Source organism: Parus major, chromosome 8, assembly GCF_001522545.3.
Source record: "Parus major isolate Abel chromosome 8, Parus_major1.1, whole genome shotgun sequence".
Classification (NCBI taxonomy): domain Eukaryota; kingdom Metazoa; phylum Chordata; class Aves; order Passeriformes; family Paridae; genus Parus; species Parus major.
In genome coordinates this window covers 21,913,111-21,934,078 of record NC_031777.1, presented here as the reverse complement: position 1 = coordinate 21,934,078, position 20,968 = coordinate 21,913,111, and the positions used below count along the sequence as shown (strand labels likewise).

At 37.9% G+C, this 20,968-nt stretch overlaps 1 protein-coding gene across 1 annotated transcript in view; it reads left to right on the top strand.

The window, feature by feature from the left end:
• The window catches only part of TESK2 (testis associated actin remodelling kinase 2), a 79,415-nt gene that overhangs the window by 26,589 nt on the left and 31,858 nt on the right, over positions 1–20,968 (top strand). The window contains exon 4 of the mRNA XM_015636687.3: positions 8,972–9,020. Coding sequence (XP_015492173.1) covers positions 8,972–9,020 — 49 coding nt within the window. The remainder of the gene's footprint in view (positions 1–8,971; positions 9,021–20,968) is intronic.

Sequence of the window (20,968 nt, the reverse complement as noted above, 5' to 3'; positions counted from 1 at the left end):
TTGCAGTATTTGAAGGTGGGATAAGAAGAACCAAAGAAAAGAAGCTAGAGCTGAACTAATCTAATTTATATTCTTGTGGAAGGACAAGAGTAGTTCTTGCTTTGCATTAGATTACTGCATGCAAATCCAAAAGGTTCCAATGTGTATCATGTTGTTTCTTGAACCATATTAGTCTTGGTTTCTCTTCTATGGAGATGTGACAAGCAATTAACATAGTTGGCTGAAGCCATAACATTATGAAATTTAAAGATGTGACAATAGTGCACCAAATGACCAGTTCTCCTAAGCTGCTGTTGCACACCTGGAGTCCATTTCTGATCTCAGCTCTGTTTGAAAAGTTTTGGAGACACAGTGAACTCTGTTATTTAATTTCCTTTTCTTTGCCATTCTCTTATGTAGTACAGACATAATATTGATTCCTAAAATCCTTAATAACCAGTTTTTCTGGCCTTGAAACCTATCTCAGTCTTCCTCAAATGAATTGTAATAATATTATCCTGTGTGTTTCCTTCAGTATTTATGAGGACACATGTCAGAAGCATTTGAAATATCTGTAAGGAGCATTCCATTAATTCATGTCTGTTTTCTATTAGTCTCTTGTAAAACCTCAAAAACTTAAAGCATTATTACTCATAGTAAATTGTGTTGGTTTTATCATAATATATTTATTCAAGTGTTGTATCAATCCCAAAAACAATTCCTAGTCTGTTTTTTCTGCTCCAAGGTGAGATGCATCTGTTTTGTTGTTGTTATTTTTATTTTTTTTAAAATTATATCATCTATCTGGTTATTTAGATTTCAGGATCATTATTTGTCTTATATTTATCCCCCACATCTTTTCCTTCATTTTTTTTCTGAATCCTGTGATAAGAGTGTATCACCCTGGGGACTGATAAAGCTGCTTTTTTAGTAAGGTTTGTGGAAAAAAAATAAGATTGGCATTGTCAGAATCATCAATTCAGTATGCTTCATCAGTTTCTTTTGTGTCACTGGTAAGTCTTATTTAAAAAAAAAAAAATCTAGCTCTACAGCTCTCTTAAAAATCAAGAATTTAATTTGGGTTGGAATGAGGGAAAGTAGGAAAGGCATATATTGACAGGCCAGAAGCATTCAGTTGTACCTAAATGTAACCCTGTCCCCTCTTGAATGGAATTACATAGGTGTTGCTGAGAGCAAAAATAATTGTGCTCAGTCCTGAATAATTGCTGAAATTTAGGTGTCTCATGAAGTAAAAGAGATCATATTTGTGATGTATTGCTCCCCTCTGGCCTTAGAGCCTATGAATAATTTGAAGTCAGCAGTGTTACACAGATGGTCCTGAAGGAAGAGCAATAATATATTGATTTATGTATGAAGCAGAAAAGGAATTTCATTTGTTCTTCCAGTTATTACCAGAGATTGACAGAGAAAGCTTTTTCTTTTTTTGTGCTTAAGTAAGCAGTTATGAGTAAATACATCAGAAATAAATTACTTAAATAGAAAGGGTCTATCTTTGCACAGTTTGTTTAGAAGAGTAAACTGCATTTGATTTATGAATTGCTTGATTTGAGGCTTCTTCAAAAAAAAATAGACTCTGGTAAAAAATACTGCCTTTTTCTTCTCTGTTAGGTAAGTCCCCTTGCTACAGGGAGCAGAGTTTTTCCTACAGACAATGCAAATAAGAAAACCATATTTAGTTGTAGTTGTTTTTTTTATTGAATTACAATACACAATAAAAACTACTACTTTTGTGAAGGAGATAACTTGATGGTTTTGTGTGTTAATGATATGTTGTTTAAATTTTTGTTTAAATTTTACTGCAGTATTTCCAATTTCTTTATGTCTGGGAGATTTTGCCCCTCTTAAATGTTACCTGCCTATGTGTCTGTATATACCTGTATATAAATACACACATGCAAGCCTCTCTATTTAGATTTCATAAACATATAAATCCTTAGTGACATCACTAGTCTTGTGAAACAACCCGTTTCCCACTTTAGAAACACATAAAAAAATAATTAATAGAAATTTACGCTTGAAGTGGTGAGAGGTTGTGTTGCTTGTTTGACGACATTGTGCTGTCAGATAAGAGCAGCTGGATCTGCTCTTATTGCTGAGAAGTTTTTAGGAAAATGTTCTGCTGCAATTTGTTCCCGCTGAAACATTTTCTGGGATTATTCTTAGAAATTTTAAGCTTGTATTAGTATTTAAAGGGAACATCCTCCTCAAAGAAGTTCTAATATATAACTTTTCCACGGGCTATGAGCTATCTCAGGTTGCTGTTAAATATTTTCTTGGCTTAATTTCTTTCCTTTGAAGTTCTTCTATGTTACTGAGTAAGGTGTTTTGTGACTAGCATCAAGTTCACTTCTCTATTGATTAGCCATTGGATCTCCTCCACATGCCTTGAAGGTGTCCTCTGATTTTTACATAATATATCTTTGAGCTTCTTCATCTTCTCTGAGCTCTGGGACTGCCTACTGTTAACTTCCACTGTAAACAAGTTTCTTTTCTTCCTGTTGCTAGCCAGTATGGATAGTAGTGGATTCTTAGGCTGAAATGTTGGGATCATATTGTGCAGTGGTTAATTGAAGCAGGTGAGGGCTGTGAGGTGCTCTGCTATCAAATGGTGTGTAAAATTATGAAACTGGATAAATACTCACTTTACAGCCTCCAAAATGTGCTCTCAAACCACTTTGACATATATAGGATAGCTAGTTAATGTTTTAGAAAGCAAATGTCAGATTCAGCCATGAAGCATTTATTTTAGTACACTACAACTTCCTTAAACTGGGAGTGTGGTTGTGTTTTTGAACATCCTGATGTGTAATACCTCAAATTTGTTATTGAATCAGTGTTTCTGTCTGCGAGTTCTTCTGTAGTTTATGTAGTTAAGTGTTACGGAAGGGAGAAGAGATTCTTCCTTGTAGTGCATTTGGCAGCCCAGGATCGTCATTGTCATTTGGGTAACTAAAAAGACCATCCCTTTGCTAGTGCTCTAAAATATATAGCAAATTTTTACAAGCTGTCAGTTCCAATGTGCCCACAGTTAACTTCAAGATGTTATTGTGAATTATTTTGGTTTTTTTGCTGTTGATTGCTCTGATGTGACTAATTAATATTGCTGACTATTTGAAACTGCTTTTGCTTCTGTGCTGTCCATATCAACTCCTTTTCAGAGCTACAGATACCTTTTGAGGTTTCTATCCAGACTGCGGTCACTCTTCTGGAGTGTGAGTTTGTTAGTAGTTCCTGACTTCCTTCCATTCATTAGCTCTGTAGAGAGTACTTAAAGGCAGGTCTGTGTTTTTACCTTACAGATACTTTTGTACATCTATAGGAGATGGAATTGGGTCAAGGTATTTCAGTTTCTCTTGGTGAGTTTCAGTTTTACTTGGTGAAGTACTGATCTGGGTATTTAGGCTTTAAAAACAACAGGCTATATTTGCTATGGAGTGAAAGGCTAATTTTAAATCTCATTTCAGTATGTCTACATTCAAATTCTGTTCTTGGCTGATATAGATCCATCTTGATTAGAAGAGAGATGTAAGTGAAGAGCTTAGTTTTCACTTACCAAATCCCCAGTAAGTCTACCATCCCCATGGTAGGATCATAAAGATTCCAGTGGTCAAATATATATGTATATGTAAGTTTCTAATGTATTTTCCATGAAGAAAATGAGAGACTGCTCTCTATTAGGGGATTTATTTTGGCAAAAAACGGAACTTCTTTTTCAGTCTGTTAAGGATATTTTAGAATAGAAGACTCCAACTCTTGCAGCTACACAGGCATGATGGTAAAAAATAGGGGATTTGGGAGTTTTTTTTTGTCTCCCTTCCTCTTGTTTCCTATTTCAGCTAGCAGATGTGATTCTAGAGGCAGAGTAGGTGTTAACTACAATGTAGTAACTTCTTGTTCAGTCACTGTCTGGTGTTTATAACAAACTATGTATGAGAGCTGCTTATCTTTCTGGTTTGCTGTTTTTTCCCCTGGGTCCAGGTTGGGGACATTTAGGAGTGGACAGGGCAAAAGCAGACAAATGGTGTTCAAGGAGGGTTTTCTTCTGTTTCTACCATCAACCTCATTTCCTATCTCCATTTCACTCCTGCATACAAGTTAAACATGGAGAATTAAAATGCTTTTCTACCTCTGATCTATATTTCTTCCTGCCTTGGATGTGGGATGTGCTGGTTTTATCACATCTTCCCTCAGACAGATGGTGAGAGGAGGTATGGAAAAGTGAGCTGAGGCTGGGGTTTGTACCATGTGATGTTTACTATAGCCACTTTCATACAGGTTAACTGATATATGGCAAGACTGTAATTGCTGGGGTTAGGGAAAACAGGGGTTTGGAGCATTTCTCCACTTCCTTATTAGCTTGTGTCCTATTTAAAGTGCAGTGCTGTTCAAGGGTTGGGTTAGATCAAGTACCATGGCTATGAAAGTTCTGGTGTATGTAGATGTGTTTTACCATTTTGTTACTTTTCTGAATTCTGGTGTGCTGCTGTAGTCATGAATTTTTACCCAAATCAAAGTAAGAAAGCAGGTCTGGAAAGGACTCAAGAGATCTCTGTCCTTGCATCCTGAGCTTGTGAGCCTTCAGGCTACAGCCTGAGAGACCTGATAGCTTTTTTTCTTTTTTTTTTTTTTTTGGTAATATCTTACAGATGTGTTTTTTTCATACAAATGAAGTGGTGTGCTACCAATGGTTCTCCATCTCTTGTGCTGTCTCTTAAATTATTGTGTCTTCAATTTTGAGGTAGAATTTCAGTATTTAATATCACTATTGTTTGCATGAAAAAGTATTTCTTTATTTGATCTGTACCTTGGGGACTTAATTTAAAACATTCTGTACACAGAAAGTCTTAGCTCATGTCTTAAGTGCTCTCGTGGGAGCACTTGGAGGTATTGCTGCATGTTTGGCTGTGAGTGTGCAGGCAGATTGACTCATTGATTAAATCCACCTTCTTGTGTGTGCAGGCACACAAATAAGCACACTGTGTGCATATTCCATGAACTCCTTTCAAGGAGAATTTTATTTCATCCCCTTTGAGACAAATCTATCACCCTGGGAACACAATACTGGGGATTTTTTTTCTTGTGTGTAGTTTTATCCTTTCAAACCTTCCTTTTTGTAAAATTACTTGTGATGGACTTTGTTACAATAGCCAGAAGGATGGATGTTGTCCTTTAACATCCTTTGTCCTGTAGTGAACAGTGCTTTAACAGGAAAGAAAATTGCTTTTGCTTCTCTTTGTTTAGTGTGGTTATCAAAAAGGGATATTTTAGAAATACAGTGTACAAGGCAGCAGAAGAGATGTATGTGTTGTGTATGTATTACAGGAATGATAGATTAAATGCCTTACGTCTGTCTAGAATCAAGGTGCAAGTGTAGAAAACTTAAAATACATTTTTAATCTAGCATGGTGCCTAAACCATTAAGGAGGGCATTAATGCAGGCTTAATATTTTTATTTGCCCTCTTCTTTCTCCAACAGTCAGTGCAATGAAGTAAGCATGTGTCTTCTGACCTTTTGTCTCTATTACTGAGCTTGTACTAGAGGCTTTTGCATTGGTGTATTTGGTTTGTTTCTTTTGTTTAATGTTATCAAAGTGCTGACTTTTCTCATTAAAAGCAGTAAATTTTGGAGGGCACTGATTTCTTTTGTTGAACTGTAGCTGCCTCAGGTTTATCCACAGAACAGGAATGTGTCCCAGTGAAGCTCCTTTAACTGGAAGCATGTGTTCAGTGTCTGGATAGCCACAGAAGCTCTATGATCTGGATATTAGTTTTGCTTGATAAATTAAGGCAAAGATTGCACACTGAGGCTACAGTATTTAGTCTCCCCTTTTCTGTCCAAGATTTTCTCCTTTGCCATTTGACTAAACTGGAAGTAGTTTGTGTAACCACTGTGAGGGACTAAGAAATATACTTCTCTTGGCCTTGTTTAGGAGGGCAGGTTCTCCAGATTGATCGTTTATAAAAGGAGATTTCCAACACGCGCATAGATTGCTGACATTTGTTAGAAAGCATTTGGTAGTGGAAATACGCTGCACTGTGTTTAGTTAGGTGGACTCAAGTATCATCCTTTCTATTTGCAGCTCCTAAGAAAACTTTTCCAATCAGATTTTGGAAGTGTTTCAGCTCGCTGATAAGGCCAGATACACTGTCGTGAAAACAGACTTCCTTAAACCTGCAAATGGTCTCCTGTTTTGTAGATGATTGGCTTATTGGAGCTCCTTCCAGCTCGAAATGCTTATAGGAAGTGTAACCTTTGGCTGACAAGACATTCTGCTGGAGTTCACCTACAAGCACATTTTGGCTCAGGAGACAGTGTGTCTAGCCAACAGGAATAACCTCAGCTGTGCTGGACCAGCATGTCAGCTTCCTATCCACACAACTTGGAATCGCATCTGGGGCGATCTCAGAAATTGAAACCATGTTAAATCTTGCTTGGTAATTGTATTTCCCAGTAGCAGCTGGGTGTATTATCTTTTAGTGAAAATCCTTTCCAACAATGTTTTGTAGCAGTTTTTGGCTTAACCAAGAGGCTTATTATTTCTTGATAAAACAGCTAAGCAGAAGTTTTCCAGGAATTTGGATTGCTAGAGGTCTGTTCTATCAATCTATTTTCCAGAGCCTGAAAACTGAGATTCATTCATGCAAAGTTTAAATTACTTCACATACAAAGTTTAAATTACAACATGCAACATGCAAAACATTAAAACATGCAAAGTTTCAGTAATGGCTTCAGAGTTTACAGAAAACTCATTAATTCTGCTTTTATCAGTGTGTTTGGTTTCTCTTTTCCTGGGTAATAATTTCTAAGTATGTGGGGTTTATAAATGTATCTTTATATCCAGCTTTTTTTTTCCTGTGAGATCATGATGTAGAGCTTTGGTTTTTTGGTTTTTGATTCTTAGTAGAAATCCTAAGCATTTGAGAATTTTTAAACTCTTACCCTTGGTAACTTGATTCCACGTGTCTTTGCTGCCTTAAGCATAGGTTCACAAAGGTAATGAATATGTTTCCATTGAGACTTCCCTTGACTAAAACAGGTTGGAAGAAAACATTAAATTCTACCAGTCTTTAAGTAATGTTTTTCCAGTTTGGTAAAGGAGAGACAAGAAATTAAATTTTTCCAAAATTTTGATAAATTCTTAAATGCATTTGAATTTTGGAATTAAGTCAAATACAATGAATTCTTAATTTGTAAGTAGTGTAATACACCTTTACAAAGGAAGAGTTGATTTATAGATGAAAACATGATTATTTTTAATTACTTAATCTTAGATTTTGTTGAATGAAAATATTGCCATCGCAGGCTAAGTTTGTGTAATGGATAAAGAAACTAATACTTTGAAAAGTTGTCTTATAGAGGAATTAATATATTGGACTGCTGTGGTTTCCATTTTTGCTTGTGAATAAAGCCATTAACACCATGCTGATAGCTCTGGAGAATTTCAGAATGCACCAGGAAATAGATTTCTGCTCTGTAGAAGTCTGTGTTTCTTCATCTTAGGAAACTTAATTTGTCAATTTCTTTACAAAATTGTTCACATGTTTATTACTGTATGAAGTGAAACTCAGAATGAGCAATGTTTTGAGTAGATGGTATATCTAAAACAATCTTCTTCCCTTTACCTGACAACCTGATCATGCCCTATGATTCTATGTTAAACAAGAGGAATTGGATTTTCAGTGTCTCTCAAATCAAAATTCCCATATTTTGGGAATATTGTTTGAATGTTTGAGGTGAGCGCAGGCAGTAGAAGTTCTAATACAAGTCTTGCTGCTTCTTTGGTTATAAAAACAGATTTCCACAGCTCAGCTTATGCAAAGGACCTTACCTATATTATTTTTCTTTGGCTGCTTGTAATTTACGAGTCAGCTGCTAGACAAGAGAACAGTGAGGAGCATTCATTTCTTCAAAAGCGGCTTAGCTGAACTAGCACTACATGTCTTGCATCATTTTATTTTGTTTTTAAATTCGGAAGTGTTTCAGGATATAAAAGGTCCTTTTCCTTTGAGTTGTCCACAAGATTCTCGTCACATTTAATGAGATCATACATGTCTATCTCTCATTTGCAAAATGGAAATTTCTGAACATTATGGAAATGACAATTTGTTTTTGCTTGCTGAGACCAAAATCTAAATGCTAAAGCTGAGAATTAATTAATCTGTAAAAAAAGAACACTTGAACTGTGCAGGGGAAGCTCTAAAATGTTTAAAATTTCAGCTTTACTGAACTTTCTCATGGGACATGTGTACAAGTAATATTAATTTGCATTTTGTCACATTTAGGTTCAGCTTGTATGGTGGTAAAACTGAGCTTTCAGTTGTTTATGGCGCATTCTGTTGCTTTCCAGACAAACCAAGGGTGGCAATCATTACTATTAACACCAGGAGTCTGAAAATTGTGCAGTGTAGGTAACACTTGTGGAGTGTGTGTATACTGGATACTACTGAAACTTGCTTCAATCCAAGTGTTGAAAAGAGGAGTTTAGGGAGGGGAAGTATACATTGCATATGTGCCCTCATATTCCTGAGTGGTTAAGAATGGGATAGGAAAAAACATCTTTATGCTTAAACAGCAAAACGCAAAGGGAAGTAATTTTCTGTTTATGCAGACCAACAGTGGATTACTTGGCTTAAACTTCCTTAAAATAGGACTCTGGGACTGTTCCTTTCTGCATAAATCATTGTATGCTGGCCTTTGCTTATAGTCAAATTAGTAACTTTCCATTTTGAGGTTGAGCTGTCTCCTGTGCTCTCTTGGAACTGTTAATTCAAATTGTATTGTAGTGTAGATACATGATTTTGTTCTGTGCTGAGATGTTTAAATAATCAATGATGAAGTATGCAGTGTCTGTGAGGCTGAATTTTTTCTTTTTCCTCCTTTTTTGGTGTGTTCTATGCTAGTTTCTTTAAAGAACAAAAAAGAGGGGGGGAAAAAAAGCCCAAACCACTTTTCTTTTCTTGTTTCTTGTAGGTTTATGGGTGTCTGTGTGCATAAAGGACAGCTGCACGCTCTTACTGAGGTAAGACTATTTCATAATATACATACTGAATATGAAATATTCAGTTCTCAGGACAGATTCTGCAATTGGTATTCACCTTGAGTGAAGTTTCTTTAATGGTGACTGGTGAGTTAATCACTCACTCTTTGTTGTGTTAAGGGAAGACTGCAGAAATCAGTCCTCAGAACTCTACTCACAGCCCTTCTATGTCCTTTCTCCTCAGAAGCACTTATTGGGGTGAAAAAAAAAAATCACAGTAAGAACATAAAACTTCACTGATAATGTTCTAAACAAGAAACATGCATTAACATTGAGCTAACCCTAAGTACTTACTTATTTCTGTGACATTGCATTGTATTTAAGTCTTAGTTATGCTCCAGTTGTACATTTTGCAAGTGAATCAATAATGTTTCAGCTGTGTCATGTTATTGTATTTAGTCCCTACCACTTTCATATTGCAGCTTAATCTGGGTCCCATAAAAAGAAATTGCTCCATTGCCCATGTACCCTGGCCAAGATCTAGGCATCAAATATGAAGCTGTAGTTTCCATTTGTACGAGTTCCCGCCCAGCTTTATTGGGTTGTTTATTTAACCCCCCTGTAAACTGCTCAGGAAAAACAAGAAGAGAGTATTCTCTTGTTAGGAATAGTATTGCCTGTTTTGAGTCAAAATCAATAAAATGCTTTGCCTGTTGTATTAGTTTGAGTACAGACTGAAAGGAAACTCATGGTTTGTAAAGTTAATGTTTCTTATTTACTTATGTTTTGTAGGAACTGCTCAATTAAATGATTAACCCTTTTCCACCCTCCCAAAGACAAGTCTGTTATTAATTAACAGTTTAAGCAGTTTCTTGGTATGGTGTGCTTGCCAAGAACTGCTGTAAAATGAGGAAACTGGGGAGCTGTATGCCAATTAGCAGGATATGTGTCACCATCACTTTCTGTAACTTACAGATGCCAGTCTGAGGCAAAGATGCACATACGTGGGCATTGAATTTCTTCACCTTCTGGGGTGACAATTTTGCAGTTCTCATTCTAGCCGCTTTTGGAATGATGCACTCTGGTTCAGTGTCTGTATTTCTAGTGGAGCAAAGGTAAAGATACTTCCAGAAATGTCAAGATACAGCATATGTGTGAGCACTTTGCCATGAGAGGGACAGTTTATTTGATTTATTCTTACTGGGTTTTTTTGGGTTTTTTTCCCCCTCACTGTGCTCAGTAGAGGAAACATTTCTAAGATGGCTGATCAAGTTATTCAGGCAGGCTTTGCTAACATTATTGTTGATTTATTTTGGATCTCTGGTCAATTAAAACAGGGAGGTTTTGGGCTATTCCACTCACTAAACTTTATTGTAGAAGAGGTAGAGCTTCATAATGCTTTATCATACTAAAACTTGGAAGATTTTTCTCAATGTGGCTTTGTTTGCTTTTTTTCCCTTCCTTCACAGCAGTTGCTTGCCATTTAAATAACTCTCCCCACCCAAAAAGCCAAGAAAATGAAAACAGCACAGATGCTTCCTCATAGTGAGCTAACTTTGTAGCTGCTGTTTTGTTCAGCTATTTTTGAGTTCTTGGCAAGCAAATAAATCTAAGAAAGACTTCAAAGAATAACTTTTATAGTTATAATTCAGAATAACAGAAGAGATTCCTGAAGCATCTTGAGACCAAAAAGGTAGAGTTTTTGACTGAAGAGGTTTGCTGCAACATTTTGAGAAAGAGAATAGCTTTAGTGGTATATTATAAGAGTATGATTAGAGATTACTGCTTTTCTTTTGTGGACAAAGGTGAGCATTTAGTGCCTTCAATAGGAAAATTAATGACAGAAATTGATGTTGTAGGGAATCCACACAAAATTTTGCCCAGTAACATAGCTATTCTTTGATTTTAGAGAGCTTTTAAAAGTTAAAAATAGTATATGTTTCAAGTGGTGGAATTGTCTTTTCTAGCAAAAGTAGTAGCATTTTTCAGCTTGAAGTGTGTGTAGAGTAATAATTGAATTCTGAAGACTTCTGGAGGCTGAAGAAGGGGGCTGAAATAATGAGCCGAAGGAGTTATTAGTAAGACAGGGTGAATCACCAATTCAAATATAGCCCAGGAGGATAAACAAATTAGCCACTGTCTTGTGGCTTTTTTCAGCTTGTGGTCCACAAAGGTGGTCTCCTTGCCTCCAGTGCTCAGCATAGTTGAGATCAGCCCGGCGCTACAGGTGCTCAGAACTTCTGCCAGGGCTTCACTTCTTTGGAGATGAAACTGTTGATTCAGAGGCCCATTGGTCAATAGGTGTCTGAGTCACTGCAGACTCGCACTTGCCTGTGCTGGACCTGTTTTGTAACGAATTTAATTATCCCCTCTTGTGTTTTGAGAGTACAGTTGATGATATGCCTATGTAAGCGGGATACAGCATCACTTAGAGCTTATGTCTGAGGGCAGCATGATGGGAAATCATGTTTATTTTATATATGTATATATTTCCATAACAGAAGAAGTTGAGAACTTGTACCAAATGTTTGGGGGCTGGATTTAGACAACTTGTGCTATTAACAGGCAAGGCAACCTCAAACAGTGTTAGAAGAGCCTTGAGGATTTTGTAAGCCTCTTAAGGGGCTGCATTAGGAATATGCAGCACTTTGTTATTGGAAGGCAGACTTTGAAGTATTTCAGATTTCTTTTCTTCCATGTTTACAGACACAGGAGGCTTAAACACAAGAGTGGATCATGCAGAGCAGGTTTTTTGCTTGAGGAAGGTGTTGATCCTATGTATGCCTTGGGATTTTCCCTTTTGGCAGCATTTTGTGTTGATTTAATTTTCCTCTCTCAAGTGGCTTTTGTTTTGAAAATTCTTGAGCAAGAGGCAGTTTCTGTTTGTTTTGGTTTGTTTTTTTCAAAATAAGGATGGAATTGTTTAATTATAGACTGCACTAGGACTTTGGCCTTGTTCTGAATCCACAGTCTTATCAGTTTTGATAATCCAATTTTTTTTTAAGTTCTCAAACCAGAAACTATGGCATATGCCTCTTCTGAAGTAATTCAATATCCTTAGATTGACAGAACAGCTTAGGCTGCCAAGGACCTCTATCCCTGCAAGCACTAAGTTAAGAAACATTTCAGGAAAGCAAAGTAAATGCTTTAATAGGTGTATCACCCAGATGAGCTGGAAGGCATTAGATTGCCTCACTAATGTTGAGCTCATGAGCACAGATTTGCCATGCTTGTTTTCTCTAAAACCAGAAACTGGGTATTCCTTTCTCAGCAATCGGCTCTTAATCTGAAGCTGCCGTTTGTTTCTTTAGCTACAGGAATCTGCAGTGCTTCCTGCTGTACTCACATGCCTCTCCAAACTAATTCTGGCCTTTCCCTCAGGCCTCTCTGTGTTTTCCATCCACTTTCCTAATCTGACAACTCTCTTCACTTCCATTTCCTGGCACACTGCAGTATCGTAAGTCTCGGAGAAACTTGCATATTAGTAGAGTCTCTGGTGTCGGCATGGGATGCTGCTGAGCATTCAGAGGCCAGATCAGCACTGCTGCCAGACAAGCAAACAGTGTGTGCTCAGGGGACATGGAGCCAGTGGGGAACAGCCATGACTCAATAGCAATTGTGTATGATTTTATCCCATACACATCTACCATGGAATGGCTGAATGAGTGAACATCCATTTTAGATGGGAGGCAAACAAATTTATTTGTGTTGTAGGTTTTACATGCCTGTGCTATCATACTGAAGCAGATAACATAGCAGCATAAAAGCCACTTAGTACCTTCTTGCAGATCTTGAATTGTTTGTTGAACTCAGTTATACAGGTCTAAGAGGCAGGTCAGGCTAAAATCTTGTTATAATTAGATGTATATTTATATATGCACAGAATGTGTCATGCAGCTTGATAATTCCTTCTTGAAAGAAATGAAAGCCTTGGCAATTTTGTGTATAGAAGGTGAGGAATGGGAAGTTATGTGTTGATTGGGATATTTTGAAATTGCAGTGCTTTGGGGACAATAGTTAATTGTTGTAACAGTTTTATGGCTGTTAATTCATACTGATGATAGTAAAAACGTGTGCAAATGCTCTGTTGCCATAATGTGATTGCTCTGTGTGGGATCTGACTTGCATTGGAACTTTCTCAGGCAGAGGGCAGGGCTGTTGCCGTGTGATAGGAGCACATGGTAGCTGATGGAGGAGTAGGGCAGCATCATTTCAGCCAGCAGCTGTGCGAGCTGAGAGTTGCCTGACATGCTCTTCTGAAGTCTTTCAGATTTGGTCCTCACTGATGAACTGCAGTCAGACCCATAGAACACCTGATAGCGCACCGGCTGCTTGGAGTGGAATCAGAAGCACTGAGCGTAGTTGGGCAGCCAGAGTTTTCAGGTGCTCTTACATGTGGCAGTGGAACAAGGGCTAAAGCTTATTGTAATGAAAATGCCAATGTCCTTTGAAAAGAGAGGGTTTTTTCAGTAAGTTCTTTGGTGATAACTGAAAACTTCCCTTCTCTGCTTTCCTTCCCAACAGCAATAATTTAAGTAAACAATAAGTGCAATTAGCGGTGTTTCAGTTTTTGGAGACCTTCCTTTTATAAGCATTATTTCTTTTTTACTTTTGGAGATAGTACTTAGCAGAAAGAAAAAATATTAAAAGCTTAAAAATCTCAGAATTGTTTCACTTCTGCTGAGTTGCCCTTTCACAAAGAATAGAAAGTAAATTCTTAAAATGAGAAGGTTCTTGTGATATACATCTTTCATAAGTCATTAAAAGTATTTCATTCGTCTTTCTTTTTTCCTCCCCTCAGTTCTTGGTTATCTTTCTGTGGAGAGTCTTTGACCCTAGAATGGAGAAAACCAGACAGACATCACTTCAGTCTCCTCTTCTGAAGCTTTATGCTACAGCTAAAATTGTAGTCATGCATTGCCTTCCAGATGGCAATTGCACACTAGTGAGAGTTTTAAAAAGATCTGAAATACCATTCCTTCCCTGCTCCCTTCTTTCCTCATCTCCTGTAAGACTCTCTAATCCCTACTTTAGTTCCACCAGTGTGATTCATATTGTTTGAATAACTTTAGTTTTACTCATGTAGCACTGCAAATATTTAACTCAGCTTTGGTGCTGGCAGTAGCCTGTCAACTCTGGAGAACTTGGTGTCTTTGAAACTGTAGTTCCTATGAGCAGTCATTCTGCAAATAATTCATGCAGCAAAAGAATTGTTCCTGCTTTAGGTATTACCTGTTTAGCAGCTGACATTTAGTTCTGGATAAGCTGGCTCTGGTGGTTGTTTCTCTGGAAAAAAAAAAAAAAAAAAAAATAGCTGTGGTGTGAATTTGATAAGCCTGAGCTTGCAGACAACTGAAGAGAAAATTACAGTTGTGCTTAAGGTGGCACCAAGTAGAAAATCCAAAGAAATTAAAAAACTCTCACTTTCATCCTGTTAGGAAATATTACTTATTTCCTGGATACTGCTATCCAATTTCTAGCAAAAACCCCCAACAATTCAGAGATTTATTAGGGAAGTTCTTGAATTCATGTAAGATTGGTAGTGCCTAATGGTTTCGGTGAAGCCATACTGAGTAGAGGCTCCCAGATCAGTTTGTATTCCTTAATATCTTAATAACTTACCTAATGCTTGTGCATTAATTCCCTCTGCTCATTAAAATTTTTCTTAGACACTTTATGTAGTCCTTCTGACTGAAGTATTGAAAAAAGAAAACTCAGAAGGAGGGGTAAAAAAGCAGAGGAGTGGGAGAGCTCTAAAGTCCTTTATCTCTCCTCAGATCTGGGACCTAATTCTGCTCCAGTTTGTTCTCATTTGCATACATAAAGCTTCTTCCTTGAATGTATTACAGTCTTGGGCAGTATGTAAAGTTATTTGGTTTGTGGTTTTGTGGCACTGGTCACTGCTTTGACATTCTGAAGGGAACAACGTAAGCAATGGTGCAAGCTTTCTCTTGGATGTTTCTCAGAAACAGCTCAGAAGATACAGAATATACTTGTTAATTCTAAATGTCTTTGCTTTAGGGAAATGAGTTTTGATACAGAGTAGTGTAAAAGAGAGCATTTACTTTGGAGTAACTTTAAAAAAAATTACCATACGATGATGACAAATGATCTTTCAGATGACTTCCAACAACTGACAGCCAGAATTTTTAAATGCCTCCTGGCTGTAGGATTGTCATGGGGTAGCTGAAGGACTGTGGTTTAGACTTATAAGAACTCTTAAGTATGCATAAAATTCTGCAAATTGAATTTATCCTTGTGATCTCTCAGCCAATGAATAACATGACCTATGGATTAATGCTGTAATAAACCTCTACTTGCAGGCTCTATCCTTTTTGTCTGTGGTTCAGGTACTTTTTGTAGTGTTAATTGGAGCTACAGCTTCACTTTATGAATGAAGAGTTCTTTCAGTGGTGCTGTAGCAGTGCTGGAAAGTAACACACAGAGGCAATCTGGGCTTCCACAGGTATAAAACCCAAGCACCAGAAGAGTAAATTTAGTCCTATTACAAGTATGTCAGAGCTATTGAGTTTTCTGCTCTTAAGCTATGGTTACTTTGTATCTTTCCTGAAATGGACTTGTGTTTTAGACATGGATATGTTTGATTCCAGGAATACATGCTCTGATGACAAGAATGGTTATGTGGTATAAAACTGCAAGTATCCCTTGCTATTATTTGCTTGCCTTTTTTGCTGCTTTTGTCATAAAACTGGAAGTCCAGCCAGCATATATCCATGTTATTTCCTCTGCTAATTTGGTTGTTTAGCTTCTCCTTCCAGAAGTCATTAAGAGTCAGACCTTCCATGTACTTGCCTGCAGTAGATGTACTCCCTGTAAACGACTGTGTGAGGATTCACACAAGGACCCAAGAAGAGCAAGGTCATGGCAGCAAAAGCTGGGTTTAAAACAGTGGGGATATAGCTCAGGTGTTAGGAAGACAAGGCTGGTTGGTAATGTAAAAGGTGAGAAATCATTCCATTTCATTGTTACTATTTTTTCCAACACTAAATTGGAATGAATGGATCATGAGATATCTCTTAGGGATGTTTGCTGTCTGTATAGTGCTTTTTTCACAGAATCACAGAATGGCTGAGGCTGGAAGGGACCTCTGCAGGTTACTGGGTGCAATCTCCCTCCTCAAGCAAGGCCACCTAGGACTGGCTGGGACTGGTTGCCAAGGACCTGATCATAAAACCACAGAATGGTTTGGGTTGAAAGGCACCTTTTAAAGAACATCTTATTCAAAATCCTCTGCCATGGACACAGCTACCCATAAGCCAGGTTGGTCAAAGCCCCATCCAGCCTGGTCTTAAACACTTTAAGGGATGGGGCATCCACAGCTTCTCTGAGCTACCCGTGCCAGTGTCTCACCACCCTCACAGCAAAGAATTTCTTCCTAAAATCTAAACCTATTCTGTTTTGAAAACATTCCTCCTTGGCCTTTTAAAAGGTCTGTCTCCTTCTTGTAGGATCCCTTCAGGTACTGGAAGGCTGCAATTAGGTCACACTGAAGCCTTCTCTTCTCCAGCATGAACAATCCCAGTTCTCTCAGCCTTTCCTCATAGGAGAGGTGCTCCATCCTTCTGATCATCTTGACGGCCCTTTATGCTTCTGCTCTTAAGAAAAATCACTTATCTCACCACAAAATAAGTGTTGCAAGTTATTAGGTACTTTGAAATATCTTGTTAATTCTATCATCCTTTAATAAAAGAATAAAAACTATGGTGAATAGAGATAAGGTAAACATCAAGGTGCAAAACGCTTTTACTGTGTGCCTGCTTACTGGCACATCTGAATGTTGTCTTAATCTTTTGGGGTTAAAAAACCCAACCAACTAAACTTGTACAGAAAGACAAGCCTATTGCCTGTGCTTTCTGTTTCATTGCATACAAACACCAGGACTCAGTTAGGAAGAATTCAAAGCTACCACTTATTTTAATCACCTTTGTTGTTGCATACAGCAGCTGCCTGCTGGAAGGAGAAAGGCATGGGCAATAGGGGACTTTTCTTACAGCTGAAAAATTAGGAAGCTTCTGTTTATGTTCCAAGATGAATGTATTTATAAGATGACAAACCATCCAGCAACAGATGCTAGCAAAGTCTCTAGCAATATCTTTTTGAAATTATAAAAATCCTGATTCTTTAAAGTGAAAAGCTTAGGGATATGCTTTGGATTTCTGATATCAAAGTATAATTTTTAGCTTTTGCTTAAATTATTGTGACAAACAAAGAGATAGCTATAAATGTGAGTATTAAGTACATGGATGTGTGTATGTATCTGACAAGTTATTTGTTTGTTACTATGTGTAGACTTTGGGCTTGTTTCTGTGTCACTTGCAAAATGATTTCTACTACATCTTTGATCATTTTGAAATGCAGTCACCATTCTCTTTATAATCTCGGATTGGTGCCGACACTTCCCTTCATCTCTTGATTATTCATAATAGAATTTTTAAAATACTTGTCAACACTTGAGCCATATTTGGACTTATTTTTGCACTCTTCACAGCATATGGACTGTCAGTTTCAGTTTTGCTGGAACAGATCACTTAGGTTCTCAGTTTAATATATAAAAAGTGGCTGAATGCACTCTCAGCAAATGTAGTTTGTGGCTTGACAGCCAACTTTCCTTTCTCTGTGCTGTGCAAGGCATTGTATTGTTTCATCTTCAAAGCAGTGTCCTTTTTCCCTCTGGTTTTATTTTCTTCAGAGGAATAGAGCATGTCTCTCTTCAACCTGAGATATCCCCATATGAAAGACACATAGCAGTTTGCAAAACTGAAGAGAACCATTCCTGTGCCCTTGATCCTGTCAAGAAGCACTGGTGCCTCTAGAAGCAGCCATGCCCTGATTAACTGGAGAGTGCTAGACCAAACCAGCTGTACTCGCTTAGTCTGCCCTAACTATGTTTTTTGAAAGGGTGCATAAGAAAGCAACAAAAATTAAAATTCTGTTTTCAGTGATGGTTCAATACAGGTTATCAGCTCTGAGAAAGCTGAGTGAGGGTCAAAAGCATGTGAGCACCCTCATCTGTTTTATCAGCTAGAGATGTCTCATTTTCGTTGAAATGGTTCTGCAGACACACTGAGCTTGTTCCAACAGCTGAAGAGTTGCAGACTCTAGTACCTGTGTGTACCTTGTGTGTGAGATCTGAGTCAGGCTGATTAACAATAGGTGTTAACCTGACATCTGTATGCACCAGTGGATGCAAAATCAAATCTAAACATGGTACATGTAATAAGTAAATTAGACTGCTCAAAGTACGTAGAGTTTAAAATGCTTGTAGAAAAGGGGGAGGGGTGGTTGTGGGTTTTAGAAAATGTCACACTGTTTAAACCTTATATTGTAACTTTAAGGCCTCGTGTTATTTTGTAACAAAAAAAAGCAATGTGTCTAACACGGTGAACTCATTTCACAGACACTTGGACAAAGTACATATTCTTTTATATGATTTTCCTTGGGAACCTGATATTTTTGTGAATTTTTTTTTAAAAAAAATACTTTAGTCCCAAACACAGCTTGATGTGCTGCACATACCAAAAAAATCCATTTAAAATCACACAAGGGGGCCCAGCTTTCAATGACAGGAGGCAGGAAATTTAGTGTTCTGACTGAAATTCCATCTCCAGTTCATACTCTTGCAGCTTCATGTTGTGGCATATGTGGTGTGTTTGACCCTTTGATTCGTTCTCCAGCAAAAATGATACAGGTCTCCACAGGAGTTTCAGCTAAGTCTCTCTGATTTGTAGCTTTTCAGTTTTGAGTGCTTAAATATCAAATGTCAGGTTTTTGGAAAGCATGTAAAGGACCTTATTTAAGTTAGGTGATATTTCAAATTTTTTCCCCATATATCTGATGCTTACTTTTTTTTTAATGAATGAAAGCTAACCATCTTGTCTGATTACAGTGATCAAAGACCTGGGTTTCCAGAAGAACATTTAACAGAGCATTTTTAAAAATCTGTTTGGGTACGTTGTACCTGCCATGCAGAATGCAGGGGCCTTCATTCTGGAAGGAAATTCATGCTGCTTTACCTGGTCATGACACTTATTCTAAAGACAGAAAGGTGGAATTGATTCTCAAAAAGTTGCAGTAGAAAGCTCAGTTACAGTAAGCAAAAAGCAGACAAAAACGTTGGCTTCTGGAGGACACAGGCTGGCATTACAGGGGCTCTCTGAGGGAAGCTGGCAGGTCAATTAAAGGAAAAACCTGCTGTGGGCTGGTGGTGACCAAGTGAGTTAAACACAGAGACAACTCTCCAGATAAAGTCTGTGCTTTTAGCAAAAGCAGATAAGCAGTGAGCTCTGCATTGTGCAGGAGGCAGTGGGAAGCTGCTTAGATGCATCTGCACTGTGTGGTTAAGTGAGAAGGGTGGGTTCTCACAAAAAGAAAGTTCATATGTAAAAAGAACTATAATCAGAGACATTAAAGAAGGCCTCATATAAAGGCAGAAGCCAAGACTTTAAAACTCTAACTTGAAGTCCACAGTCTATATTATGCATGCAGGTGCTAAATGAGAAGTGATGAGCAGCCAGTTATTTCAGTGAGAACTTCTGAGCTCATAGTTAAACCTCCTTTTCTCCCTTCCCTATTTTGTCCCCCCTATTTTTGAAAATTAAATGTTGGTTCTGCAGGTTATACCTTGGCTTTAATTATTTTCTCCCCCCTCTCTCACAGGAGTGAGACTTGCTTTATTGCTTCAGGGCCTGTAATAGTGCACAAGCAACTTTTATTCATTATTTTGAGCTAGGTGCATCTAAATATGTTGTGTTCTGAGGAAGGCTTACTAAATATCTTGCTGTTAGAGGTGTTAACCTCTTCCTCCTTTTTAGAATGTCTCGAGGATAGAAGAAAGATAAGAGGCAGATAAATGTTGAACTGCAAACAGCAAGTTCCATTGTCTCATTCCTTGTCTCCCCCCATGTGTGAGGCACGCACATGCGGTGGGTGCTCTGTGTGTGGGTTTTTTTGGGGAGGGGTTTTTAGTAGCTGTGTTTTGATGCTCACTGTAAGCCAACTAGACCATTTGCCATTGCCTCAAGCAAAAAAGAAAAACGTTTTTGAATTTCAACCTCTGAATTCTTTTATTGGTGGCTAGGTTAACAAGAGTGAGAAGATGTAGACTTCTCAGCTGTCATGGTATGGCGGGGAGAGAAAGAAGGAGAACTGAATACTGTCTTAAGCACTAGATTTTCCTGTTACTTCTGTATAAGAAGAGAGGCAGTCCAGATAGGTACTGTGGTGCTGGCCACTTCTTGCCTTGAAATTTTTTTCTTACATATTTTCAGTAAATTCAGTTTGTATGTAGTGCTTTCTCTTCTTTCCCCACTTTTCAGCCTGGATCCCAGGAAACATACTCTTGAATTAACAAGTGTTTTCTAGTTTCACTTCCTCATTTTGCTTTACTTATCAGCTGTCCAAAACATTCAGAAACTGAGTTGTAGAAGAAAATTCCTTTAATGTTTGCTTTTGCACCACTATTAATAGAGGATCTTGGTGCCTTCTATAATTGCCAATAAAGTGTTGAGCACCCACAAATATAAGTGTATGTGTTGAGTGGACGTGGGAGTGTTGAGGCTTGGAAAAGTACTTTGAAACATCTCAAAGAGAGTATTCCTTGTGCAGAATTTAAACAATGTCTGTACTATGAGAGGTGTTCATGTGCTCAAAGTTTTGCTCTCAGTAGATCCTTGTAGCTGTTTTTCACAGACTTCAAAAAGTGAAGCAAAGGGGTTAATTTTTCTGCCATCTTGCAGGCATATAATCTGTGGGCTGCTGCTGCTGGTATTTGTGGGGAAGGTGAGAAAGACCTTATTTAAATGAGAGGCTCCTTGTCAGGGATCACAGCTTTTCGGCAGAACTGAGTCTAGTATGTTTGAAATGCTGTCAGTGTGGATAGAGCCTTCTGCTCTCAACAGAAGTGTTATTGTAGAGATGCTGTTTCCCTTGCCTGTGTCAGCAACAAGGTACTTTCTCTTCTATGCCTGTGT